The sequence below is a fragment of the Plasmodium vivax genome, chromosome 12 (genome assembly GCF_000002415.2).
Source record: "Plasmodium vivax chromosome 12, whole genome shotgun sequence".
Taxonomy (NCBI): domain Eukaryota; phylum Apicomplexa; class Aconoidasida; order Haemosporida; family Plasmodiidae; genus Plasmodium; species Plasmodium vivax.
Window position 1 is genome coordinate 1436456 of NC_009917.1, and position 27118 is coordinate 1463573.

Sequence of the window (27118 nt, forward strand, 5' to 3'; positions counted from 1 at the left end):
CATCTTACCGTACCATCACCGCTAACGCCATTTTCAATTTATCTCTTTTCACGCGAAGGTCTACACTCCTGTGCGATCAAGCTGGTTACCTCTTCGCAGACTTTATTTTTGCTTTTCCACCGTCAAAGTGTGTAGTAATACAGAACGGGAAAAAAAAAAAAAGCATAAAAAAAAAGGAATAAAAAAACAGGGGTAAAAACTGCAAATAGGGAAAAACTACAAATAGGGAAACACCACAGATGGAGAAACGCCACAAATGGAGAAAAACCAAATTCGCGCTGACCGCTACTTTTTAATTACATATCTGTTAACAAATGTTGAAAGGTACTTTTCGCAAAGTGCTCGCGAGGATGAACTGCAAAGCGCGCATGTCCATGCTTACACATAGGTGCACATCCGCGGCGCACTTGGAACTACGTGTCTCTCCGCTGTGCATCACTTTGCCGATTTCCTCCCCCCCGATTGGATCGAAATGGTTGGAGGTAAAACCATGCAGCCACGAATGGACGTAAAAATGGAGCAGTAAAATGGCACCATAAAATGAACACAAACACACATCCAGCATGTGCGTTTGCCTGGGTACACGTGACATTCGGGGGGGAGAAGGCGTGCAGAATTTAAAAAATGGGGGAGAATAAGTAAACAGACTGGCAATGTATAGCCAAGAAAAACACGACACTACAGTTGTTAATAAAAAAGGGGACATGACAAAGGGGGGCGAGGGGAAAAAAAGGAGATAGGAAAAGGCAAATAGGAAAAGGAAGGTAAAGGGCAGATGAAAAAAGGAAGGTAAAAAAATGATGATGCCAAAATGCTGCCCTCACAATGTGGTGGCAACGTGCTGGTTAAAATCCTACCGCTGGATGCGCCTACTCGTGCGAACTCAGCTTGCTAAAGAGTTCCCTCCTCTGCTGGGGGGGCAAGCTTTGAAAGGCCCTGTAAAACTCGTCCAGCGTCTTCCGGTGCTGCAGGTCCTGCGTTAGCCGCTCTATATCCCTCAGAGTGCTTTCATTTAAAATTCTCCTGCACACCTCGTAGTCCTCTTCGTCCGAGGAGGCGATGTCGCTGGTGAGCTTCTTGAATTCTTCGCTTTGGGTTAGAGCGGTTCCGTATTTTTTGCTAAAGGGGGGGAGCGGCAGTTTGGCAGGTGGGCAGGTGGGCGGCTAGCTATGCAGGCAGCGTGCATGAACATACGCATACAAACAGATGCCCAGCTGCGCAGATGCGCATATCCACAAATCCGCATATCGGCGGATGCACCCTCGTGCGGGAGTTTTACCCTCCCCGTAGGGGAACCTACCTCAGCGTGCTCATCAGCAGGCGCCGCACGAGGCGGTAGTAAAAGAAGGAGCGGGCCTTCTCCCAAGGAACGATTTTCCTGATCACCCCCTTGGACTTCATGCATTTGGACACATCGTGCAGATCTGCGTATCGGTGGCACACTTGCAAATAAAAAGGCAGCAGCTCCTTTTCCTTCTCCTCGATTTCTTGTTTTATTCTGGACACGTCGTCAGGCTCCTGCAGGGGGGGGGAAGTGGTTGCCAATAAGAAGCGGTTGGTGAGAAGAAGCGGTTGGTGAGAAGAAGTGGTTGGTGAGAAGAAGTGGTTGGTGAGAAGAAACGATTGGCGAGAAGGGCGTTCCACCACGCCGCTGTACCGCTCCACCGCCCCACCGAGGGGGGCACCTACCTGCGCCTCCGCCAGCCGCTCGTCCAGGGCAATTATAGACGAGTCAATCCCGTGCATGAGCTTCCTAATTTCGGGCAGCCTGAACTTCACCTCGACAATGCCTGGTGGCTCCAAAATGCCGCCTTTACTGTTCGTGTCCGCATACATCTCGATGATTTGGCTATTTAGCGTTTCGTCCACGACGACCCACGACCCACCTCTCAGCTCCCCAAAAATCGGGATGTACACGAAAACGGGGTGCTTGTAATTAACCAACTGGTTAACAATCATTGAGCCGAATTTTAAAACGCTGTTAAACATATCCATGGTGCCACCTGAAAAACCTCTCCAATTGGCAAAAACGAAGAGGGGTAAATTTTCTTTATTAAAATCCTCAATCGATTGAGCCGTTTTGTATGAATTATCAGGGAAAAAAACACATGGTGCGTGTGTGGACCTCACTGCTTTGGTTTTCAGTGCTGGGTCGCACGGAGTAACCTGCGTTACTAAATTTCGGTTAACGGCTATAACTCCTACGGGGATGGAACCCAATTTCCCCCTCCCGGTTAGAATCCCTTTTCCCCACTCGTTCATGTATTCGAAGTAGCTATGTTTGTCTAAGAACCCCTGCTTTGAGTCTGTCCCGCTTATCAGCTCCACTATATCTGCGTTTTGTAGGCCATCCATATCTATATCGTTAATTCTTTGGAAGTAACTTTTTGGAGGTTCCTTCTGCGGAGTGGGTTGGCTCTCCACCTGGGAGGGTTCCCTCACCATGTTGTGTGCCTCCTCCCCGTTAGCCCGCTCATAATTTATAATTTCACTTCTCCCCTCGAGGGCCTTCTCAATAACGTCGTAGTAGTGGTCACTCGTTTTTGGCACATAGGAGAGCCACTTGAAAATCTTGTCCACACCGTCCTGATCATTTTGCGCCTCCAGCTGAGATATGCCATTCCTCATCATAATTTTCACCCCCCCTAATTGTTCATTACTGACGTAGACCTTTTCCCCTAATATTTTGTTAAGCGCGTTGAACCCTGTTAGCAAAAGAGAAGAGCCCTTTTTCTGGATGGTTCTTTTCCCGAGTCTAACCAGATACGCACCGATGCCAACACTCCTGCCAGTAACATAGGAGAGGGTAAAAATTTCATCATACGCTTTGGACGTTTCGCCAGCGATGAGGCCACTCCCCCGCAGATTCTCCACACCAATGTGACTGTTTAGGTTGCCCACTATGCCTTCTACTATATATCTCTTCTCTCCATTTTGAGTAATTTCCTTCAAAAAAATGATATCCTCTTTGGCTATCCTACTTTTCACCTCTTCTGTTATGTAAATGTAGTCATACCCGAGTTCCTTTTTTTCTTCGTCTTTCCAACTCACTTGAATTTTGTCCATCAAAAAGTTGTAGAGTCCAATTCTCGCCCCTGAATTGCACGATATGTAGATGCGGGGGATTTTTTTCTCCCTGGCGTAGCTAGATATGGCGTAAAAGAGCTGGTCTTCCACCACACTGAAGGACCCCCCATGCGTCGTTATATCATTTATAATAAAAATGACGTCTCTTCCTTCTTTGTACTCGTCTGTCTTCACGTTCATCAGCAGGCCGATCACGCTCAGTTTGTTTTGGCCCACGTTTAGCTCGTCCGACAGGTGGAGCGCCTTCCTTATCTTCGCTTCGTCTTCGCTGAGGCCGTCCTGCCGGGGAAGCAGCAGATCGGCACGGGTAGCATCCTCCTTTGTGGTGTGACTCTCCTTTGTGGTGTGACTCTCCTTTGTGGTGTGACTCTCCTTTGTGGTGTGACCCTCCTTTGTGGTGTGACTCTCCTTTGTGGTGTGACCCTCCTTTGTGGTGTGACCCTCCTTTGTGGTGTGACCCTCCTTTGTGGTGTGACCCTCCTTTGTGGTGTGACCCTCCTTTGTGGTGTGACCCTCCTTTGTGGTGTGACCCTCCTTTGTGGTGTGACCCTCCTTTGTGGTGTGACCCTCCTTTGTGGTGTGACCCTCCTTTGTGGTGTGACCCTCCTTTGTGGTGTGACCCTCCTTTGTGGTGTGACCCTCCTTTGTGGTGTGACCCTCCTTTGTGGTGTTCCCCCCCTGAAGCGCCTCCAAGTCCAGCCTGAACTCCCTGACGCTGTTCACATACGTGAACAGATCCCCGGGCCCGCCTCCGTTCATCCTGTTTAGGGAGATATTTATAACCTTAACAAAATCGTAGGCATATAACGTGTCTATCTCTCTAGCCCTCTTCCTTTTTAAGTACAACGCGTCAACATCAAACGGGGGGACACCTTCAACCTCTTCGATGACGTTACTTTCTCCGTCGAAGAGGACGTGCAGTCTGAATACCTTTTGCGGTGCCAATTGGGGTCGCCCCTTCGCAGATTCGCCTCCCTTTCTGTACACACAGGCGTACACATCGTTCACGTAATTTTCTAGAAGCATCTCGTTATGCCTATTGAGGAAGTTCTTCAGCGCCTCTACAATTACGTCCAATTCGTCCTTCCCCTTCACCTCTTCCAGCACCACATGGTAGGTTATGTAGCTGCTCACCTTTGCGTCTTGCACCTTCGGGTTCAGTCTAGCTATTGCTACGTCCTTCACCGCTTCTTGGAACTCCTCCGCGAGGGCGTCTTCCAACCGGTTCTGCTCCCCCAGGGTGTTCCCCCCTTTTGGGGGAGTTTCCCTCAGTTCAGACGCTCCACTCTCTGGAAGCTCACTCAAATGGATCACCCTCTCTGCAAACAGAGACTCTATTTTGTTGTTCTTTTTGTACTTCCCCAGGAATACCTTGGTCCCTTTAAATATTTTCTCATCTACATTTTCTAAATCGTAATTTTGGCGGTTCCTTTCGAAGGAGAGGATATACCTTTGGTAGGGCAGCAGATTTGTCCTGCGGTGTGGTAGTTCGTTTTTGCTTTGCCGCCAATGGAGCTCCTCCCCGGGGTCTCCCTCTCCTACCCACTCGTAAACATCCCCATAGCTCTCCCCAAAGTAGTGATAAACGTACAAATGCTTACACCTTTTCTTTATATGCTCTATACCCCCTTCATAGTCATTAAGGAAATTCCCATTTCGGTTAATAATGTGAATGCTGTTTATGAGCCCACCAGTGGGGTTGATCCCCCCTTTGGAAATCAGCTCATCTACATCTACCCTATTTCTCTCATTTAGGAGGAGTAAATTTTCTTCTTCCGAATTGTTTATAAAAAATTTCAGGCAGTCCTCCCCCACTAGCTCTGCTTTCACATCAAAGTGGGTATATAAATTGCGAGCGTATATTTCTAAGAGTGCCTTTTTATTTTCTTGCGTAAAAAGCGACGGAAGGAACATGTGTACATCCGAGGGGCTTCCCAAAAATGCATTCACCACACGTTCGCAGTGGTTCCCATAGCTGCTCGAGGGAGAAGATGCACCCATTGGAAGTTTCCCCAATTTCGAATGTGCAAAGATTCGCTGCTTCATCTTTAAGAGCTCCTCCAGTTGGTTAATTTGTTCATCAAAAGTGGCATTCCTATCCTCTAAGGCACATTTTACCAGCTTAACCAAGCGCGTATGTTCCACGATGTGTACTATCGCCCTGGCTAGCAAAATGACGTTGCCGAAACATTTCCCCCTAAGGGATGATATCACTTTTAGCTTGTCTAGGAGGTCCTGTGGCATCTCACTGAGCGGGGTCAACCCACTGTCCAGTAAATATTTCAAAACGAGCTCCACAAATTTTATGCTCAAATAGTTGTACGTATACGCATGGGCAATTTCGTAGTTTTTTTTCTTCTCGTTTTTAACCATGGTGTGTAGAATGTCATACGCTTCTACCTGCGTGATGTTTTCCTTTTGGGCAAAAAGGGAATTGTACTCTACGAATTTGTCTAGGATATACGCAAACTCACGGTTGAGGTTTTTTTTTTCTTTCACCAATTCGTTGAAGCACTGTTGGTAGTCCTGCTCGTACCCCTTCAGCAAGTATTCTATCCTCTTCATATTGGGGATGTCCAACAGGAATTGGTTTCTTCTGAGGTCTTCGCCGGTGTTGGGGTTGCCGCTCGGGTGACCACTCGGAGAAGCCACTCCCGGGGAGTCCCCCCCCACTTGGGTGCAACTGTTCGAGGTGCATTTAGAGGTGCCTTCTGATGCTCCTGGTGATGCTCCTGCTGATACTCCTGCTGATTCCCCTGCTGACGCACCTGCTGATGCCCCTGCTGACGACCCCCTGTGCGCCGCGCCCCAACTGAGGGTGCCCGCGTTGGACGCCTTCTCATTGGAGGCATTCCTCGTGGACACAACTTCGCTCGACAGGTGGTCGTTGCGGTCCCCCCTCTCGCTCGTCAGAGAGTTCTGGCAGGTTGAGTTCAGACCGGTGGAGCTGCTCCCCCGGTTGGCACTTCCAGACTCGTCATTCACTGTGTGCGCCCTGGACAGTCCATTAGCGCACGACTTGTTCGTCTGCGCGGCTTCCACATCTGCTGCCTCCGCGGCTGCCTCTGCCGATTCCTCCACCGCTGCTTCCACATCTGCCGCTTCCTCCACTTCCTCCTCTCCCACCTTGACGCTCGTGCTGGCGCTCGTGGGAGCCGCCGAGCTGGCGCTGGACGAGCTCAAACTGGTGAGGTACGCCTTGACGGAGTTAAATTTCTCGTTCAGGTAACTCGCCGCGGTGTGCTCTCCTTTATCGCTGCCCCGTTTGCTCGCAAATAAGCGAAATATATTTTTCTTCTGCTTTAGGAATAGCCGGTTCTTGGTGATTCTCTCCCTGGATGACACTTCATCCTGTTCGAAGGAGGAAAAGGAGGAGGAATCCTCCAACTTGGGGGCCTCCACGACGTGTGTTCCCCCGGTATGTTCACTCAGGCGATGCGTTTCACTTCGCGCATTGTTTGGCGCAACCGTCGGTGTGTCTTCCTCGCCCCGATTTGCATCGTCCATATGAGAGTGACTTTTCCCCGCGTCTTGATCGCCAATCGGCCAGATGCCTTCCGTAGACCTATCCGTGGCGACAAAACCGAGGGGGTGCGTCAGTCGACTCGCTTCTTCCAATTCGTAGGCGTACTTATTGGACAAGTCCAAATGACCTGTAAAAGTTTTAATTTCGTTTTGCTCTCCCGGATGAGTGCCGCTACCATGAGAGGTTTGCTCAATCACTCCCAGGAGGTCCCCCACTTTGACGATGGTGCCCTCGGACATCCTGTGCCTGAGTATGCCCTTCTCTGTAGACTTAAAAGTCATAATCATTTTCATGGCCTCTACTTCTATGTAGTCCTCATTCTTCCCTACCTTCTCCCCATCCTTAATCAAATATTTTACAATTTTCCCATTCGTATTGGACACCAAATGAAATGGGTTGCTCATCTTGGGGATAAAAATGCTGTCCTTTTCCAGGTGCATATGAATACCTAAGCTATCTTCCGAGCATGTATACAAATACGTGTGGTTGAAAAAGCTGGCGAAAATTTTATTATTCTTCTTATCGTAGTCGGCTAGCACTTCTATTTCCTGCCCGTTAATTTTTAGAGTATAAAGATTCTCCCCTGTATTATGGGCCTTAAAATTGTACCTCACATTTTCAAATACGAGGTCAAATGTGTAGGCCTTTTTTACCTCCCTCTTCAAGTTAGCGGGGGAATCTCCCTGTGATTTAATGCCAATGTCCTCTCTACTTAGCGCATCTTCTATATCTTCTTTTTCCTTGGTAAAATAAATGAGCAGCTTAAATATCGTTGCGCATAAAATTATTATGTGCACTGCGCTGTAATAGATATTTTTCTTCTTTTCAATTATTGTGTCCAGCCAATTGGTCGTTATGTTGTTTTGAATAAAAGGTTTGCATTCTAAAATTTTTGCCAAGTACCTTGTGCCTGTTTTTATTTCCCCTTCTATGTTTAGCTTCCTTAATGAGAGGATTAGATTTTTTCTGGCTACTTCCCTCGTTTCTCCCTTTGCAAAAATGTGCCCAATTTGTGAATCGGAAAATTCATGTACGGACCCGTCATTGATTGAGAAGTACCCCCACACGTCCTTCGCGTTTTGGAAATGGATTCTTTGTACCTTTCCCGACGTGGGCTTAAAACTGTCGTTGCTATTTTCCGCTGTGATTCTCGCGGCAATCACGTGGTTGCGCACGTGCGGCCGGTGGTTGTAGAAGTCGAACGCGTCCGCCTGCTCCGCGCGCGGGGGGGCGCACTCCTTAGTTTGGCTCCCCCGTTCGCTACCACCGCTGCAGACACTACCACCGCTGCAGACACTACCACCGCCGCTGACACTACCACCGCTACCACCGCTATGGACGCTATGGACGCTATGGCCGCTACTCCCCCCCCCTATGCGGTACAACCTCCTGATGTCGTCAATGTTCTGGAGGGGAACCCCCATGGCCACCTGCAGCTGTATCGAAATCAGGTTCGTGTCGGTGATTCCCTCCGAAACGGGGTGCTCCACCTGCAGCCGAGGATTCAACTCGAGAAAAAAATAAGTCTGCTTCTCCTGGTCATACAGATACTCAATCGTCCCCGCACCCCTATATTTTATCATTTTCGTCAGACGTATGGATGCCTTTTCCATTTCGCGGAAGATATCCGGAGGAACAACTGAGGGGGGCCCTTCTTCAAAAATTTTTTGGAACCTCCTTTGGGTCGTGCAGTCTCTTCCACTTAGGGAACACACATTGCCATACATATCTCCGACGACTTGTATTTCGATGTGTCTAACGTTGCTACAGACTTTCATTAAAAAGATTGGCGAGTTGGGTAGTTCCATCTGCACTTGTTCATACGCTTTCTTTATTTCTGCCTCGTTCTCTACTTTCCGAATGCCTTTCCCCCCCCCTCCTTGAGATGCCTTTATCATCACAGGGTACCCAATCCGTTGGCACTCCTTTATGCAAGCATCTAACGAATGTATGGTAGATTTATTGTATACATCTTCCCCAATTTTGCTATCAAAATTATCAATTCGGATGCTATCTCCACTCCATTTTACAACGGGTACATTTACACTCTGCGCGAGGATATTGGCAGATATTTTGTCTCCTAAAGCTTCCATTACATCTCCAGTTGGCCCTATAAAAATGATGTTTTCTCTTTCCAGCATGGTGGGGAGTAGCGGATTTTCCGAGCAGTGTCCCCATCCTGGCCAGACGGCATCCACTTGTTCCTTTTTCGCCACTTCCACGATTAGCGGCACATTGGCGTAATTGTTGCAGTTTTTCCCAGGAGGTACCTTTATAACTTTGTTGGCCAACGAAATGTACTTGGCATTGCTTGAAATATCTTCCTCTGTGGCTAGCACTATGATTTTAATTAAATTTTCCTCTGAGAAAGTTTTAAAGAGCCATTCCTTTATGGACAAGATGCACTTCATTGCTGCCATTCCGTTATTTGCAATTAGCAGTTTTTTTATTATCTTTCCATTTTTCTCTTTTGCGAAATTAAAATATGGGTACCTTCTCTCTTCTATGTATGTTGTGTATTCCTGGTGGGCCTTTTCCTTCGCCCTTTGTTTTTCTTCGTACGTTGGGAAGTCGGCGGGGTCGTTCGGGCGACTGGCAGGAGGGGCAGTATCGATAGCGCTGCTATTCCAGCTGTGCGCTTTAGTACGGTGCGGATTTCGCTGCAACACGGTTGGTTCTTTTTGCTGTTCGGGAGAGTCCCCTACTGGGATGTGGCACACATCACTGGTGTGGGCACCTGCCTGATGGTCTCCCCGATATGCGTAAAACCTCTCTCCACTTTGATCATCCCCCGCGTGGGAGCCCCCCTTTCGCGAGAGAAAATCATTCTGGCCCCTAAAACTGTAGTACAGCCTATTCAGATGTTTCTTCCTCTTTTTTACGTTCCCTTTGTGCAACCGTCTACCATCCTTTAGAACATCTCCAGAACGGTTCTGCGGAATCATCACATCGTCACTCTTGGAGTGCATGGAGGAGGATTCCTTAATCAGGTCCATCATAAAAGTAAAATTGTGTTGTACGTTTTTTTCCCTTCTTACACTCGCCTTGGCAACGTCCCAATTTGAAAACACATCGGGCATCTCCCCTGGGTTGTAGCTAGCTTTATTCAAATAGGGGTTATCGTCGCTGTTCCCACTTTCATTGGCCATATTCCTCGGGTGGTGGCTTTTCCCTGGGCTGTGGTTCCCGCTGTGGTGCTCATTGGATGCGACACTGGTAAAGCCTTCATCCGTGTGGTCGCTAAGGCTGCTCGGCCGGTGGTTACTGGGGCTTCTCCCCTGGTCGTCGCTGAAGCTGCTCCGCTGGCCGTCGCTGAAGCGGTTAGGCGATTCATCTGCTACTTCTTCAACGGCGCTCTTTCGCTCAGAGTACTTCTCCCGCGTGGTGCACTTGCTTGGGTCCCATTTTCGCCCATGTGAAGACCCGCTTCTAGTGGCGCGCGAGGACCCACTCTCATTAAACGAAGAGGGCGCACTCTTCTTCCCGCTCTTCGAAATGTTCGTCGAGTTGTGTCTGCTTCCCCGCCTGTTATTCTTAAAAAACGAGTTTAACAGCTCGGTTCCCTTGGACACGAACAGCGGCACATACCTGTTCCTGTAACTCTGATGAAGGATATTACTGCCCCCCTGTAGGCTACTCTGGTATGCTTCCCTCGTTTCTCTGTTGACCAAGTTGTTCCTATTGACATTATTATGCATGTGTACATAGCAATTCGTGCTTTTGTGTTTTATGGGCTCTACAAGGTTTTGAAGTAGCAGGACAAGCGAGAGTGCTCCTGTGAGGCCATTAACCATTTTCCGACGCTACCCCATTTAACTGCCTTGCGATGCTGCCGGGTGCGCGGCGAGGGGGGCGACCTATGTGACGATGCGGAGTGTCAATATACACGGTGTGCCTCTATGCAGAGTGAATATATACGTGTGTGCATATGTTAGTGTGAGAGCTGGACTATTTGCTCCACGTACACGCTGTCACTTCCCCCGCACGTGTAATTTTCTTTTCTCCTTTTTTAGCGCATGCACGAGGCTACTTGGCGGCACCTAGCTGCTACCACACTTGAGATTCCCTCCGATCGCCCGTTCGGTGGCTTTCTTCCCTCTGCCTGGTCTTCAGGGGCACTCTAAACGATTTGGCCCCTTCCACACGCACATGACAATTACACGAACGAATGGGTTATTCGTAAAGAAAACAAACTTGGCGTAGCAGGCGCGGTGCAGCTAGTGGGCAAGCGCTGCCCTGCGTGAGTTGCGTATGCACCAATTGGCTGTGACAAATTGTCTGTCGCCAACTGTGTGCCACTAATCGTGCCACGAATGTCGCAGCGCGAAAGGCTCGCCCTGAAACGACTCTACAAACAAAGGCTGCACGCGACGCGGCGCGAAAAAAAAAAAAATCACCCTTTGAGTGAATTGTTCTTCCTGTGGAAAATAAGGGGGCAGGAAAAGGGGGAGCAGCGGGGAAAAATAAAAAAAAAAAAAAAAAGAAAGAAAGAAAGTATAAACATAAATATAGGCATAAATATAGGCATAAACATAAACGTAAGCATAAACTACGCATAAACGTAAACACACTCACACGTGGGCAAAACAAAGTTCCACTTGACAACTGCACAAATTTGATAAGTATCTAAATTTTGCCAAATGTTGCTCTGCCTTTGGCTTTATTTATTTTTTTTTATTCTTTTCCACTTCACAAGCACACAAATTTTTTTAATTTCCAAACGTTGCTTTTACGGTAACGTTTTTTTTAAAAAAGTGTACACAAGGTTTTACTTAAGTTTCACCATCACTTTGTTTTATAAAAAATGGTTACGTTTTTTCCCGTTTAATCGTTCACTTCATCAATGCAGTCGCGCATGCTTTTTTTTTTTTTCCTTTTTTTGAGGCAAAATGTTCGTTCACTGTATTGTATACCTCCAAGACGTTGCCTCGCACATGGAAACATAAAAAGGGAACATACAAGTAGGTACAAACATGAGCACACGTAAGTAGGTATAAACGCACATATATAAGCATTTTCTTAGTGAGATTTTTTTTTTTTTTTTTAATTTTTTCCCCCTCTTTTGACACATTTATGCGTTTCCACAAACATGGGAAGGGGGGGGTGAAGAATTATTCTTTTCGGGGAATATAGTACGTATACGCAAGGCGCGAATTTTTTTTGCGGGAAAAAAAAAAAAAAAAAACAGTGATTTTCATTCGAGTGAGGGACATAAGTATCGAAAGAATTCTCACGTGCATGCGTACGTACCTACGTAGGTATGCATTTATTTACATATGTGTACATGTGCACACGTGCACGTAAATTATCTGCCCGTGGACGCACAAGGGTTTAACTATTTTTACCGCGGCGAAATTGGGAAATCGTGACGGAACTGCAAAATTCTAAAGAGTGCGCTGAAAAGAAGGGGCTACTTTTAAAGTTTTTTTTTTTCACAATTTTGCAAAATGAAATAAAAATAAGATACCTTTTGCATAAATTAACGAAAAAAAGAAATGTAGATTTTTCCTCCTTCACGCGGTCGCGCGTAAAATTACATCTTTTGTAATATGCTTGCTTGCCTAAGTGGGGCGCGCGGACGTATGTACACATGCGGGGCGCAGCATACACGGGGGTAAACGTGCGCGTCACTTGGGGTAAATTCGCCCAATCGCAAGCGCAGCGCGTAGGCTCATGTTTACGCATTTTTACACATTTGCATACTCGCAGTTTTACACTTATCATTTGCATGCGCACTGCTCCTCCAACGTAGGCGCGCCTGCATGCCACTTTGAAGTACCTTCCCATGGAAGGGGTGTCTTATTCAGGGGAAAAAAAAAAAAAAAAACGCGACCCCCTGCGCACGCACTAATTGCACTACGTAAACATTCTCTGCCCCTCGAAAGAACAAATTTGTAAAGCACATTTTGGAGAAACTATCCCAACATGAAGGACGCAAAAATGATGAATAAAAGAAAAATATTATTCTCCGCAACACCTTTGCGCACACCGTTGAAAGAACATTTTGCCAGAAAAAAAAAAACAAATTGACGCTAATTTGGCTTGCCCATTTGGTACTACATATTCAGATAAAGGACAGGGGTGACCGTGTGGATCCTCTTTTTTTGCAAAAGTCTGCAGGGTGACGCGCAAAATATGCCACCTCGCAACACTGCTATTTGAGAATGTAGGGGAGAGGGGCACACCCTGTTTTACCTTGTGTGAAGCCCAGCCCAAGATGAGAGGCGAAAAATTAAAGGCGCCGAACCGAATGACGCACTTGCTCCTGCAGAGCGAAGCAACTGGGTGAATCCGCCCCGCGCGAAAAAATGAAGGAAAAAAAAACCTGCATGCAACGTGATAAAAATGGGGGACGCGTGACGACCGAAATGGCCACACGGGGAAGGAATCCATTTCCCATTTAAGTTAAAAAAAAGAAAAGAAGTTAGAGAAGGTGATAAATCGAGGGAGCCGCCCAAATCGCGAACTTCCAACTGAGCAGAAAAAAGCGTAAGAGTGAGGAGTGCTGAGTGGAGGAGCACGTATCCTGACCGCGCCCAGTTGAGCGCCACAAATTGACGTACCAACTGGAAGGAGAATTCCCTCAGGGAAAATCACTCCACCTGCCGCTCCTCCCCCACGGGAGGCACAATAGTAGCAAGCATATAAAACCGCGCCTATGCCTATGACCGTGCTTATGCCCACGTAATTACAGTACCGTATGTACCTTTTCTTGTAGCCCACCCACCCCCAATCAGCGCACTATGACGCAGGCGGAATACTACCCAAAGCAAAACGTGGTGTCCTTGAACATCCAACTGAGCAGCTGGGCCAAGGCGTTCCTTAACGATTTACGAACGTCAAAGAATCTCCTCAGTTACACCAAGGCGTCTATCTCAATTGAGAAAAAAAAAAAAATTGGAAATTCCATTTTGTATAAAATTAAACTGAGACTACTCTATGACAGTTCCTCCAACCGTCCTGACGTCTCAGTGGAGAGAGAAAAGTGGAACCAAAGGAGTTCCCCCCTGGATGATTCACCAGGCGGAAATGAGGCCCGATGTGACTTTCCCTTACCACAAGGGAAGGGCAGCTTCTGCAATAGGTACACTAACCCAAAGGGAGGAAATGAAAGCGGTGTGATTTGCAAGGAGGAAAAGGAAACCAGGAAGAGTAGTGAAAAGGCAAACAATTTTGAGGGAAATTATGGGGTGAATGGGAGCAGTCCCCCTCCAGAGTATGCGAAGCAGGAGGGTGAAGGCAGAAGGGGCACGACATACACACCGCTAGGTGTGGGACACCAAAGGGGGAGAAGTAATCACACGAAGGGAAGCACACAAGAGAGAGGAAAGCTTTCTACAAACAACCCTTTCGATGTAGACCACCTGTTGAGAGGGAGAAACACCTTTTCGAAGGACTTCCCCCTCCTTGAGAGGGCCCATTTGGCCAAGTACCTACTTCTGCCCTCCTCCTTGTCAGTACAAAGTGCGAAAATAAAATCCATCCATTTTGTGCTAAGTGAAAAGCTGAGCGTATGTGTCCTCCTAGACCTAATCGTGGTCAGAAAAAAAAAGAACCTCATTCAGCCCAGCATAAACAAAGAATTGCAGGACATGTTGAAGATGCAGAGAAGCACCGTTCAGTGCAAATTTTGCAGTGAAGGCGTCATCACATGCGGAGGTGTTAATTTTATTTTACCCAATTTGTACCTAAACACGGCTGATTTTTTGGAGCACGCGTTTTGCGAAGAATGCACCACCTTCTCCTTTGATGGGTTAAAAGATGTGGACCGAACTATTTTCCTCTTCCCCAACTGTTTGTTTTTTCACTTGAGCTTAGTAAAAGAGAGTCACCTGGCTGTTAAGGCGGATTCATTGCACCACTTTCGCTTTTTACTTTTTTGCAATTTTTGCCACAACTCCCTTGGCTACATGGAAAACCAAAGAAGCTATACATATTCCTATATAGAAAATAAAAACATGAGTGATAAGCTTAAGGATGTTTTTCTGGGCTCACTTCACGAGGGGGACCAAGGGGGGTATACCCACCTGGACGCGGCCACAACATTGCTGCGCTGTGGTGATCGTCCATCTGTGCACTTTAATGAAGGGGGAGCAAATGTGGTTCCTCATTTGGACGTCGCCCCGGGGGGGAAGCAGCATGGGGGGGGAGAAGCCAATGACGTACCCCCTTCCGAGGAAATTATCCATGAGAGAAAGCAGACGGAGGTGAAGGCCACCCAGAACGACAACACCGCTCGTCTTATGGCACACCACAGGGGAGGACTTCTCAACCCTTGCGGGGAGACCCCCCCCAAGGTGTACCTCCTCAAACACAAAATAAAAATGACATTAAATGGGGAAAATATTTTCAAAAATTACGACCATGTGCTTTTCCTAAACGAGTATATGCACAATAAATGTGAAAAAAAAAACACAACACTTTTTTATTTAAGGAGTAACCAAAAAAGGAAAGTAATCGAAGTGAGGATATTCATAAGGACGCTTTACATTTGTAAAATTTGGGACGACGCAAAAGATCTTTCCAAATTTTTGGGACTCCAAAAAGTGATGAAAATATTTTTTTGCACAAAAGGAGAATCCGAATTTAAGTTCGCCAATTCGGAAACTATTGACCTTTCCAGGGAGCTCTACGAGGATGTATTGAAAATGTTGGTTGCCTATTCCTTCCGAGGGTGTGCCCCCGGAGCGAAACTCTTCTCATATCTGCACCTGGTTCATTAGCGGTGGGCCATCCAGCATAGGGTTGATGTCCCCCAGTTTGGTAAAACAAAAGGGGAAGAGCTTTCCTCCCCGAAAAATAAGCGCATCGCGTGGATTTGAGTGTCCGTTTTGGGACTTCTTCTGTGCAGTTCTTTTTGTGTGAAACCTTTTTGTGTGTACCCTTTTTGTGTGTACCCTTTTTGTGTGTACCCCTTTTGTGTGTACCCCTTTTGGTTTGCAGTCCTTTTCTTGTGCACCCCTTTCGTGCAAATTACATCGCTTTTTAATTTACAAAGAGTTACAGCCCTGTCGCGGGACGGGGGCGCAATTTAAAAAAAAAAAAAACTACTTCGAAAAATGAAGGCAAAATCGGCTTAAAAGAAAAAAAAAAAAAACAACGGGTAATGATACAAAGGCGTACGTGTGCGCACACCGGACAGTCATTATGACTAAATCAGGGGGAAACAAAAACTACAATAATGAGGGTAAAAAATTAGGAGCGGGTGTGGGGTGACGAATTCGGATTGCTTTTAAAAGATGGCGAATTTAATTAAAGACATGGCGTATAAAGAGAATTCTTACAGGGGGGCCGCGCGGTGGGGTTTCCAAGTTGCGCTTGCGTCTTTCATGCGGTTTCTTCCAGGTAGCTTCTTCGGCCAATTCTTCCACTGCTGTTTCAGCACTATCCCACCGCTTTCCCGCCGCTTTCCCACCGCTGTCCCGCCGCTTTCCCGGCAGTTCCTCCCTGCAAGGCGCCCCCTACTGCCCCGTCAAAAGGCGCACGTGCAGCTTGGACACGACGACGCCAAGCATGGTCCCGAGCACGAAGGCCAAGTAGACGATGTTGGGGGCCAACGTGAGGTACTGCTCCTTCTTGCGCCGTCTGCACACGTCGGGGATTTTCACAAAAACGGAGTTCGACATAATCCCGTGACAGAATCCGAAGGAATAAGACAAGGCCATTAAAAAATACGGGTTGTAAAAAATGGAGCTGTGGTAAATAACCAGGGTGACGAAAATGGGCAGATATCCAAGCATAACCAATTTGATAAAGAAAAAGATACAAAAATTCATCTTCAAAAAGTAGGAGCTTAAGATGTGAACCAACAGGTGTGCGGATGAGTCCCCAAAAAGAAGTAATCCAGATAGCAGTCCCTTCATTTCTTTGCTCGATTCAATACATATGGGAAAAACTGTGGGGTAAATCTGGTAGGCTATAAAATTAGCTAAAAAACCTATAATGACATACTCCCAAACGACAACAATCGATTTTACAGATTCTACGAGGATCACTTTGTTAATCAGCAGCCCCTTATCTTCATACCTTTCCATAAGTCGCTTAACAAATGGGAGCTTGTAAATTTTGCGGAGGATAAAAAAGGACGTCAGCGAAATGCACGAGAGGACTCCACAGTAAAGGGAAAACATTTTACAAAATTTATTTTCATCATCTGCAAAAAAGACATAGGCTCCCAAAACGTACAAAATGAATACCACAAATCCGGAGAGAGACAATCCACAGACGTACGCTGTGCAGTACTGCTTTCGGAAGAGGACACAAACTTTCATTGTAGTCATTTTGATTACACAGGATATGATTGCAAATGGGATGACACTGAAAATCACTATTTTATGCCCTATGTAATCACTCTTAAAATACACCACTAAATGTATTAGGGTGAAAAAAAACGTGGAAAAGAGAGGCTGGACGAGGTTCCACTTCAATCTGTAACTTCCAATCAGATGCAATAATACACATACCACTATGAGCACTATGCTTTCCATTAGGGCAAACTCTGTTATCATTATATCTTTCACATTAAATGCCTGTCTGAAGTAATCCCCCATTGATACGATTAGGAAATACGGCGCATCTGCTGTCATTGCCATTAGGGCATATGCGATGGAGAGCAATTTGGAGTACTTCTCCTCCTCCAACTCGTCCTTCCTTTCTATGTCATATTCGCTTAGCCCTTCTATATCTACAACGGCTTTTTTGCCCGCCTCGCCTGCGTCGTCCACTCGCGTCCTCTTGCCGCTGGGCTTCTTCGCCGCGACTTCCTGCTTGGCCATTTTGCCCCCGCGTCGGTGTAGCGGTGGAGTGGTCAGCGGTACAGTAGTGGAGAATCGTGGCCCGTCGTGCACTACCCCCCCAACTGTGCGTCCCCCTTTTTCCTGCCTAGTCGCCGCAAACTTTTTCGCGCACGCACTGGGAAAAATGAAAGGGGCAAAAGCACATCGATCGTACTTTCGCCTGTCTACGTTCCTGCGTCGAAATGGGAGCTTCGCGGTAGGGGGGGTGTGCGGCAAGGATTATGCCTCGGCTTGCGGAACGGATTGCCCGTGCGCGCATGCACAAATACCTGCGTGCATACTCACGTGCGTGCGCACATACACGCGAGTGCACGCGGCGCTCGAGACTTGGGGCGCATGCCGATTCGGCGGGAAATCAGCCCTTGGTGTTATTCCCCCGAATTGGCTCGCAAAGTCCCTCGGCAAAAAAAAAGAAAAAAACACAAAAATGAATAAAATGAATAAAAAAATAAAAAAATAAAAAATAATAAAACAAATTAAATAAAACAAATTACGTAAAAAAACGAAATAACTTTGGTAAGGAACAGGTCCACCGCGTTTCACTTGGCTAAAAAGGAGAAAACATATTTTCCATTCCTTCTCGTTTTTCCTTTCGAAATGTTTGCAACGTATCAGGTGTATTTATACGTACGCCTATAATGCGCGCGTCCCTGCAACTACTTCCCTAAGCTAAATTAAAACACATTCAGCTTTTGCTACCCAGTGAATTTTACACATTTACAGAGGTGGCATAAAATAAAAAACTAAGCAGTGCATGTTTGTGAATGTTCCTCTTTAACCTTTTTTTTTTAACTTTGCTAATGCGTTTTTCAACCCGCGCAGGTGATTTTTTTTCTTTTTCTTGCCAAAAAAAAAAAAAAACAAAAAAACAAAAAAATGGGGCATAATTGCCCCTCTCCATGTGGTCCAAACAAAATTAGGCCACAAACATGGCGCGAACGCGCAAGTGTGCCACCATCATCAGCAGAGCAGTTGCACGCAGGTGAGCTACAACCGAGCCGCAACCCATCTGCAACCCAGGAGGAACTTCCCCCCTAGTGGACTTCTTTCAGGAAGCGTCACAACCCATTTGCGCGCCACTCGCGGAGGTAGATCGAACGTGCAGTTAGCAACTTGGTGCATGTTCCCACTGACGGGTGAATTCAATACGGGGCGAAATTACTTAAGGCAGTGTTTCGCTTCGTTTTGTTCCCCTCCCCCTTCTCCCACTGCCATGTACATGGCAAGACGAAAAGTAACTCGTCCGTTATATGTGGTCCAAATGAGGAACAGCTCCGCTTATCCGGCTGAAGAGCCATTTAGTTTATTTATTTCCACTTGAATATCTCTCTGGGGTAATTCCCCTTTGATTCCTTCCTCACCGTTTCGCTTCCCCAAGGAGGGGAGCTTCACATTTCCCCTCTACGTAGACCGCTGTGCAGTGGTTAGGCACACGTGCTGTTGGACGCGCCTATTTGGTAACGTTTCTCCGCGGGCCACATTAAGGAAAACCCGACTGATCACCCGATTTGCCATTCGCTCCGTCGGGTATGCCTTTCCCCGTCAGGCTTGGCTTCTCCTCATTTTCCTTTTTTTTTTTTTTTTGGCCCACTTCTCCTGCCCGTGGTTTCCTTTTCGAAGGGGACCAAAATTGCTGCGGCGCTTCAACGCTACAGTCCACGGGCGGGGAAATTTTCCCCCACGAAAAAAAATAAAATAAAATAAATTTGTCAAGTATAAGAAGTGGGAACATTTGCAAAACGCAAAGGAGCAATTTTACTCCTTTGGGGGCACGCCATTTTTAAGGTGTCACATAAAAAAAATAAACCAGTAAACCTTATGTTCTTACATTTTTACATTTCCCATGTGCGCAAATTGCCAAACCGCACAGCAGCTTCTGCCCCTTGCAATAATTGGGCGCGCCTTCCCCCCCGCTGAGCGACAGGAGGCAATTTAATTTGTACGACGTCGAGCGGTTTCTTCGCAAAATTAATAAAATTCCCCTCATCATTTTTTCACTCAGATTATTTTTTTCATTCTCCACCGCGTTGTTTGTGCGTACCGTATTGTATCGCTTTTTTTTTTTTTTGTTTTCCCCTTTTGCGAACAACGGCCGGTTTGGAAGCAACTCGAGCTCTGAGCCATCCTCCGAAGTGAACGCATCCTTTTTGCTGCTTAACGTGAGCGTCGATTCGTTTTTGAACGCATTTACATGTTCATCCGCGCGAGTTGGAAAAGCTCGAATTGTGGCATCTCTTTTGAGTGAAACGGTGGGCCATTTCTGCGGGTACAATTCTGCAAGCTTCCCGTGGATTAGCATACCTATCATACCCTCCAGGTGTTTTCTTTCTTGTTGGCCAAATAAGCAAAACAACAGGGGCGCATCCGTATGCATAGGTGAGCGGTCCCCCAAAAGGTAATTCTCCAGGAGTTATTTCCCCCCACACGTGAGAGGCCAAATGACCAAACGGATGCCAAACAAGGCTAACCCCTCATCGAGGGAGAGCAAAAATGAAAAAAAACAAACCGAAAAGAAAAACGACGAAGTGGACCATGGGGAAAACGGCAAACCAAAGGAACAACCAGATAGCGGAAGCACAAGAAACATCTTAACCATGGAAAACATTTTGGAGGAAAAAGATAAAGACAACAATAAAAAGGTGAAGAACAAATTAATTTTAAAAAATAAAAAAAACACAAGTAGCACGTTTAACAGTAACGAAATGAGAATACTAACCATCCCGAAGCATCGCATATCGTCTGTAAAAACCAACTGGATGGAATTAATAAAACCAATTGTAACTCACTTAAAGTTAGAAATACGAATGAATGGAGACAAGATAGAAGTGAGGACATGTAAACTGACGGAAGATAAAAATAATTTGCAAAAATCGTCCGACTATATAAAGGCGTACCTACTCGGATTTACCATCGAAGATTCGTTAGCCCTATTGAGGATAGACGATTTGTATGTGGAGAGCTTTCAAGTGAAGGATGTTAAGATATTGAAAGGGGACCACCTCTCGAGATGCATTGGAAGAATATGTGGTAGTAACGGGGCAACCAAATATGCCATAGAAAATGCCACCAAAACGAGGATTGTCATAGCAGGAGATAAGATTCACATTTTGGGGAGCTTCAACAACATTAAGATGGCTAGATATTCCATCTGCAGTTTAATTCTCGGCTCAACGCAAGGCAAAATTTTTAACAAACTGAATATCCTCGCGAAGAGGATGAAGGAGAGGTTTTAGGAGACGGGTCTGTGCGCCGTTCCTTCGGGGGGACGCGGCGCTACACTGTGGATTGCTCCTCCAGCGGGGGGTAAATGCGCAGGGGCGATGTCCTTAAGTGGATATCATAGCGTGGATATCCTAGGATGGATGCCCATGTGGAAGGAAGCTTCATCTATCACATCGATTCGATGTGACCATGCGGGTGAGACAGCACTGGCAACCCCTGCGCACTTACAAGCGGAATATTTTGGACAAATGTGGAGTGTTCCTTTTATGAGGAGTGGACCCCCCGTGGAGTCTGCGCGACGTCATTATGGAGGATTTTTTTTTCTTAGTTCTCCTTTTTTTCTTGGCTTTCTTTTTTTTCTTGTTTTTTAAAAATTTTAAACCATATGCAAAACGCAATTAAACCCATTTGACCGTTTTATAGCATCCGTTCTGAGCACATGCGCCCATGGCAGGGGTGCATTCGCCAAACGGGATGAATGTGAGCACCAATGGGGGGCCATTTGGGGCCAATTCAGGGCTAATGGAGGAAGACCCCCGCGCGTACACGTAGAGTCACACCTCCGCATGGCCCGGCTGTACTGACAAAAAGGGCACATATTCACACACGCAAGTTGGTACAAAAGTGGACCAATCGAGGTCCATATGTATATCTATATGACGCTCAGTTATTTTGTTGCCTTCCTGTGGGCGCGCTGCTAACCGGATGGACCGCCTTGTTACCCGGCGATACTCCTGTGCAAGTGCCAGCACGCAGGTAACTCTGCGGTGCAACGTTTTTTTCGCCGCCCGAATGGCGACGCCGCGGGGGGTTCACCAAACGGATTGTCACCCCAGCGCTGCGCCTACTTCGCGGTATGTTTTAAGAAATTGCATCTCCGTTTATTCTTACTTTTTCTTTTTTTTTTTTTTCCTTTTTTCCGCTTTCCTTTCCTTTTCCTTCTTTTTTTTTTTTTTTTTCCTTTTTTCCGCGCCCCCTCAAACGCACCGCACCGCGCAACCTGCGTTGGCAGAGGAGCGGAAAATTGCAAAGTGCAAAAGTGGAGGCAAAGATGTCCCGCAAAACAGTTGCACGACGTGTAATTATCTTGGGCGAGCTATTTTCCCGTGGGTTGTGTTTTTAAGTGCATTTGCGAGTGCACACCGATGTAAATTTTTTGTAAAAAGGATTGTTGGCGTCCTTTTGTCGAGCCATTTTTTGTCAGCCCCCATCGATGCAGGCATTCGCGCATGTGCATCCGCAAGTATGTGCGTATATGCATACATATATATATGCATACATATATATATGCATACATATATATATATATACATATATATATACATATATATATATATATATACACACGCATGCACCCACACATGGCGCCCTCTCACACACACTAATTGGGATGAACCACGCGCAGGGTACCGCTACCCCTCGCTGATCGACACGCTGCAGAAATCGCGTCCGTAAAGGGTCTTCCACCACCACATCCCCAAATGTTGCGAACGTTGCGAACGTTATCTGTCGATTGGCGCCTTTCTCCTGACGCAGTTTAGTTTCCCAGCAGGTAGTCGCCACGGTGTACCATTTTTTTATTCCTATCCCCCCGCACGAAGCGCCGTTCCCGTGTGCATGCAAGAAGGCCATCCCACTTGGGCAACCGCGCAAGTGAACACCCCGCTGCTGATGCGAGCACACGCAAGTGAAGGATGGGTGGGGGGCTAAAAATGGGCGCGCTGTTGCCGATGCGGCGGCTTCTGCGGTTTCTGCCACTTCTGCTGCTCCTGCCGCTTCTTCCGCTTCTATTGCCGCCACTCCCTGGCGCGTCCGCGAAGGACGATTTCCTGCTGAAAACGCTGGCCATAGACAAAAGGAAACTGGACCCCTCCTACCTGCAAAATTATGACAACCTAAAATGGGAGGGGAAAATAATCGCCATAGGGGACATCCACGGGGATATAGAAAGTCTGAAGCTGATTTTACGGCATGCAAATTTGATAAACGAAAATGACGAGTGGGTTGCAGAAAATGTATTGCTTGTTCAGGTGGGAGATGTGCTAGACAGAGGGATATACGGCCCATTAATATATGACTATCTTTTTAAGTTACAAAAGGAAGCGCCTTTAAAAAAAAGCAAAGTGCTATTAATCATGGGAAATCACGAGCAACTAAATCTGTGTGGATATTTCGATTACGTAAATGAAAAAGAAGTGGAGGTGTTTTTTAAAAAGAATTTGAATTACAGATTGTTCCATTTTGTGTACAGTAAGGGGGAGTACTTCAAAAAATTAATTCGCCTACCAGCAATTGCCAAAGTGAATGACATTTTATTTGTCCACGCGGGGATAAGCACGCAAATTTCTTCACTTAGCTTAAACACCATACGTTTGAAGACGAGGCTGCAAATTGAAAACATGTGCAGAGTACTTAGTTATGATCAATCGATCAACTACGTAAGTCGCGAGGGAGTCCTTTGGCACGACCATATCTCACGCACAGCTCCCTATGATGAGAAAGAGGCCTGCTCCATATTATCTCAAATTTTTAACAACTACAAGGCAAAGCATTTGGTCGTGGGACACACCAGACAGCTCACTCATGAAATTAGCTCCTACTGCAATGGCGGCTTCTTCCTCATAGACACTGGGATGAGCCTTTTCATGAACAACGGGCAGCCGTACCCAAACTACCTCGTCGTGCAAAACGGGACCTTCAAGTCGGTTCACTTAAACGTTGAGGTGAATAAGAAGGGCAAAAGCTGCGATTCGCTTGAGATACAGCTGCACACCCCCAACAAGCAGAGCTTCTGCGTCCAGGCGCGCGAAACGATGTTGTCTCCCCAGAGCGGCGCTTGACGCGGCGGTTCGTTTGGATGGCGGTTCGTTTGGATAGCGGTTCGTTTGGGGGGCGCCCCATTTGAATGACGCCCCGTTTGAATGGCGCCTCGTTTGAATGGCGCCCCGTTTGAATGTTTTTTTTTTTGTGATAACTCCTCGGGGGGTGACCCCCCCGCTCCGTTTTAAATTATAAAATGTCGCATAAATCGAAATACAAAAAAAAGAAAAAAATATATATGTAACTGATCAAAGGTAGTAGGCCCTGCAGTTGGAGGTCACTCCGCCGGAGTGCTTTTCTCCCCCACGTGGTGCTACCCACGCGGCGCTACCCACCGGGTGCCGCCAACAAAACGATCCCAGGAAAGACCCGCGCAAATCTACCTTAACATAAAAAAAAGGAAAATGAACGAGGCAATAGTAACCGCGAGGATAACCGTCCTCTTAGTACTGTAGTAGCGAATATTTTTTATAATTTTTTGTATTTTGGGTAGCTGCTCATTTAGGAAGTTAATCTTCTTCATTTGCTGTGTGATGGAATAATTCTGCAACTTCAGCTTCCAGTTGGTTTCCTGGCCAATGGAAATCATCTGGTCCAGCTCGCTAATCGAATGTTGCAGAGCACTTCTCTCCTTGATGACGTGGTTTATTTCATTATGCTTGTACACCACAGATGAGCAATCCTTCTGGGGGTAAAAATTACTCCTGTTGTGAGCGCATAGCTTGTCAAACATATTCTTCAAACTCTGTAATTGAATTTTAAATTTTTCAAAAATGCTCAGATATCTGGACACTTCCAAAACGTACGTTTGATTGTGGCTAAAATGATTTTTCATCACCTCCAGAGTGTTTACTCCATTTTGGTACAAAATTTCCAATTCGTTTATTTTTTTTTTATTGCTGGAAAAAAATTCTGGAGGGCATTCTGCGTGTGCACTTCTTTTCAGCCTATCATTTTCGTAGCTGTTTATGTTTTCCTTGAGGTCACTAAGCGACTGCTCAAAATTTATTTGTATGTTCCGAATGCTCTTTTTGTATTCTCTGTACCTGACCCCTTCGTTGTAATCGCTGGCGTGGTCTTCGTCGCCCAGCACGCCGTACTTTTTCTTCATTTTGCTTCGCGAGCGAGCTGGGCGCGCACGTCAGCGGTGTGTCAGCGGTGCGTTTGCGCTGCGTTTGTACAGCGTCTACGTAACGTCTATGTAACGCCTCACTTAGGCGACTGCTTCCCCACTTGGGCGACCGCTTCCAACACGCGCAGACGGCTCCTCTCCCCTGCTCGCGTCCCCTTCTGCTGCCGCTGCAGGACCAACGGCCGCGTCATCGTCGAGCCGAACGTGACGAGCGACAATTCTTGCAACCATGGACTTGTCGCAAAAATGCAGGCATTCGTGGCAGCGGGGCAATCACGTGGGCTAGACTCGTGTCCTCACGTGCCCTCTCCTTGCCATGTTAAAGCAACCCCGCGAGGATCAGGCCAGCCAAGAAAAAAAAATTCGCGCAAAATGGGGCTTCCCCTTTCTTATTTTGTACAGCATAAACTTAAAAGGGGAAAAAAAAAAAAAAAAAGAACACTCACCTCCGCGCTGCCACGCATTGCTAAGAATTGCATATGCGAAAATAAAAGTTGCACAGATATGACCAGTGCCTGGTGAAAGAACGTCCCGCGTTAGTGCACTTTTTTTTTTTTTTTTTTTTTTTGCCACGCTTGGGAGAGCGGAAAATGCCCCATTTGGAAAGCCTTCTCTGGGGGGGATGCCCTTACGAGTGGATCGCCCAGCTCACATGCGTCACATCGTATGGCAGCCACACGTTGTACACCTCTCCGCGTGATGAGGAAGCATCCCCTAGAGGTGGACACCGGCTAGTTGCGTTTCCCCGATTGGCAGCTACTCCAATGCGAGGGAATCACCAACGGAAAGAAGCGACTCCTCAGGAAAGGTAACAATTTGTTAGCAAAGAAAAAAAAAAAAAAAAAAATACCACAAATGGGCAAAAGGATATCCCCTTTCTCCAGAATCCCAATTCATAATTTAAAAGTCGTAAGAATATTTACAAAGTGGCCAAGCGGAAAGAGGACCTCTCCTCTCGCGAAACTTCCCTCCCCACCGTCCCAGCAGCTTAAAAGCGGGTACAAAAGCGCCCATTACTGCGAAGTTATACCAATGTTAGAGATCATCGAGCGGGAAGTGCAGCACTGATAGGGGCAAAGGGGCAAACACAAAAAGGTATTATCACCATATTGTCACTCCGACCATTTGTCCTAATTTTACCTCCGAGCCAGCACAGACGTAGGGATGCTCTACCCCCACCCCTGATGTATCCACACCCACAATACAACACTCGGCTTTTCCAGAACGACTCGAATAATGACCGGATAACACACAACAAATGATAAAGTATTATAGCCGTATTGGCGCACATCCGAGCAGTGTACCCCCTATGCCACTCCCCCTCCTGCAGTCTTGCCAACTCCCTTATGTACAGAACAGCCCTGCCCCTTCTCACCCTCCTCGTGTATGCCGCCCTCCATTTCACCCAAGCAGTGACCCGGCAGAGAAATTTATTTATAACCCCCCTGCGTAGCAAAGTAGACGCGCATAAAACGTGCGAAACGTACAAAACGCACAAAACGTACAATGGGCCGCCAATCCACTTGAGCAGGTGGACCACGTGGAGGAAGACAGCCAGGCGGATTCCCCGTAGGAACGTCCATGGCGCACATAACAGGGTCAAAGACAGCCACGTTGTAAAGGAAAGAGAAAGTGAAACAATCGAAATGAACGGAGTAGTAGACCAGTGTCTAGCCAACACCAACTTTGTGGTTCGCATCCCAAATGGAGAGACCTTCTTATGCTTCATCTCTGGGAAGCTCAGAATCAATAAGGTGAAAATTAACCTCGGCGACATGGTCAAAATACAGATACATAAGCTCAACTTTGAGAAGCGCAGGGGGAAAATTGTCTTTAGGTATCTGCAGCATGCCGCGCTGGGGGGGAAGAAGTGAAGGGGGGAAGAGGAGAAGCGGTGAAGGGGGGAGATGTGGTGAAGGGGGGAGATGTGGTGAAGGGGGGAAGTGGAAAAGCGGCATTACTGGTGACAATACTGGGTGACATTACTGGGTGGAGGCAAATCGCCCGGACCCAATTCCACACCTTGCATCGTACCGCTTAGCATATACATATTTTCCACCCAAGGGGGACCAATCACATCATGCGTTTGTTCCTTTTTTTTTCACTCCTAAAGTGATGCTCATCTCCGTTGGGCATTGTCCCACTTGCATCTTCATAAGTGCAGCCCATTTTGCGGCCACCTCCATCTGTTAATTTTTTTTTACCCGTACGCACACCTCTTGTGTTAACTTCCTTCCCGTGGGGGGCATAGAAAAAGGACTCCATCCAGGGAGAGCTCAGCCCACCCCCTGATTGGAACCCCCGAAAGAGGGAACCTCACCCAAACGCATTTACATACAAAGGTGCAAACATCGTTTTGTCTCAAATGGGTAAAACGGGATGGCACTCCGCTCATGGCTGCGAGTGCCGCCCAGTTGGGGACTCTCCCTCCATGGGGAGCGCTGCACAGTAATGTACTCCTGCCCCCGTCCTACAACGGTACATACTAAATACATATACACATGCTTTTTTCTTAACCGGAAAGGGGGTGTGGCG

At 46.9% G+C, this 27118-nt stretch overlaps 7 protein-coding genes across 7 annotated transcripts, besides 22 other annotated features; 4 read left to right on the forward strand and 3 right to left on the reverse strand.

Moving 5' to 3' along the window:
* Nucleotides 1–869: 869 nt before the first annotated feature.
* PVX_116985 (biotin carboxylase subunit of acetyl CoA carboxylase, putative) lies at nucleotides 870–10407 on the reverse strand (the record flags this gene model as incomplete). Its single annotated transcript, XM_001615642.1, has 3 exons — nucleotides 870–1119; nucleotides 1301–1518; nucleotides 1690–10407. 3 exons carry the CDS (start codon nucleotides 10405–10407, stop codon nucleotides 870–872), a joined length of 9186 nt encoding a protein of 3061 aa, XP_001615692.1.
* Nucleotides 1534–1558: a microsatellite.
* Nucleotides 2096–2115: a microsatellite.
* Nucleotides 2163–2189: a microsatellite.
* Nucleotides 2862–2902: a microsatellite.
* Nucleotides 3992–4014: a microsatellite.
* Nucleotides 4135–4161: a microsatellite.
* Nucleotides 4930–5058: a microsatellite.
* Nucleotides 5542–5563: a microsatellite.
* Nucleotides 5907–5947: a microsatellite.
* Nucleotides 7878–7915: a microsatellite.
* Nucleotides 9706–9727: a microsatellite.
* Nucleotides 10408–11273: 866 nt separating the features above from the next.
* Nucleotides 11274–11309: a microsatellite.
* Nucleotides 11310–11742: 433 nt separating this feature from the next.
* Nucleotides 11743–11770: a microsatellite.
* A 1402-nt stretch (nucleotides 11771–13172) lies between these two features.
* Nucleotides 13173–13194: a microsatellite.
* Nucleotides 13195–13356: 162 nt separating this feature from the next.
* On the forward strand, nucleotides 13357–15336 carry PVX_116990 (hypothetical protein, conserved; the record flags this gene model as incomplete). The annotated part of the gene is made up of 1 exon (XM_001615643.1): nucleotides 13357–15336. One exon carries the CDS (start codon nucleotides 13357–13359, stop codon nucleotides 15334–15336), a length of 1980 nt encoding a protein of 659 aa, XP_001615693.1.
* A 738-nt stretch (nucleotides 15337–16074) lies between these two features.
* On the reverse strand, nucleotides 16075–17388 carry PVX_116995 (hypothetical protein, conserved; the record flags this gene model as incomplete). Its single annotated transcript, XM_001615644.1, has 1 exon — nucleotides 16075–17388. One exon carries the CDS (start codon nucleotides 17386–17388, stop codon nucleotides 16075–16077), a length of 1314 nt encoding a protein of 437 aa, XP_001615694.1.
* Nucleotides 17389–17800: 412 nt separating this feature from the next.
* Nucleotides 17801–17893: a microsatellite.
* Nucleotides 17894–18315: 422 nt separating this feature from the next.
* Nucleotides 18316–18339: a microsatellite.
* A 103-nt stretch (nucleotides 18340–18442) lies between these two features.
* On the forward strand, nucleotides 18443–21049 carry PVX_117000 (hypothetical protein, conserved). Its single transcript, XM_001615645.1, has one exon. It carries the CDS (start codon nucleotides 19848–19850, stop codon nucleotides 20640–20642), a length of 795 nt encoding a protein of 264 aa, XP_001615695.1. The 5' UTR covers nucleotides 18443–19847; the 3' UTR covers nucleotides 20643–21049.
* A 1267-nt stretch (nucleotides 21050–22316) lies between these two features.
* Nucleotides 22317–23527, forward strand: PVX_117005 (phosphoesterase, putative). The gene has a single exon (XM_001615646.1). It carries the CDS (start codon nucleotides 22326–22328, stop codon nucleotides 23469–23471), a length of 1146 nt encoding a protein of 381 aa, XP_001615696.1. The 5' UTR covers nucleotides 22317–22325; the 3' UTR covers nucleotides 23472–23527.
* Nucleotides 23528–23667: 140 nt separating this feature from the next.
* Nucleotides 23668–23687: a microsatellite.
* A 143-nt stretch (nucleotides 23688–23830) lies between these two features.
* Nucleotides 23831–25002, reverse strand: PVX_117010 (hypothetical protein, conserved; the record flags this gene model as incomplete). The annotated part of the gene is made up of 1 exon (XM_001615647.1): nucleotides 23831–25002. The coding sequence occupies exon 1, from the start codon at nucleotides 24560–24562 to the stop codon at nucleotides 23831–23833; it is 732 nt and encodes a 243-aa protein (XP_001615697.1). The 5' UTR covers nucleotides 24563–25002.
* A 519-nt stretch (nucleotides 25003–25521) lies between these two features.
* Nucleotides 25522–25542: a microsatellite.
* Nucleotides 25543–25618: 76 nt separating this feature from the next.
* Nucleotides 25619–25639: a microsatellite.
* A 202-nt stretch (nucleotides 25640–25841) lies between these two features.
* PVX_117015 (translation initiation factor EF-1, putative) lies at nucleotides 25842–26457 on the forward strand (the record flags this gene model as incomplete). Its single annotated transcript, XM_001615648.1, has 2 exons — nucleotides 25842–25849; nucleotides 26037–26457. The coding sequence occupies 2 exons, from the start codon at nucleotides 25842–25844 to the stop codon at nucleotides 26455–26457; spliced, it is 429 nt and encodes a 142-aa protein (XP_001615698.1).
* Nucleotides 26023–26055: a microsatellite.
* Nucleotides 26458–26567: 110 nt separating the features above from the next.
* Nucleotides 26568–26602: a microsatellite.
* Nucleotides 26603–26840: 238 nt separating this feature from the next.
* Nucleotides 26841–26866: a microsatellite.
* The last annotated feature ends 252 nt before the right edge of the window (nucleotides 26867–27118 follow it).

Excerpts from the sequence above, each read along its gene's own strand:
- PVX_117000 (XM_001615645.1), top strand. The coding sequence starts at position 19,848 with ATGACCAAACGGATGCCAAACAAGGCTAACCCCTCATCGAGGGAGAGC.
- PVX_117005 (XM_001615646.1), top strand. The coding sequence starts at position 22,326 with ATGGGTGGGGGGCTAAAAATGGGCGCGCTGTTGCCGATGCGGCGGCTT.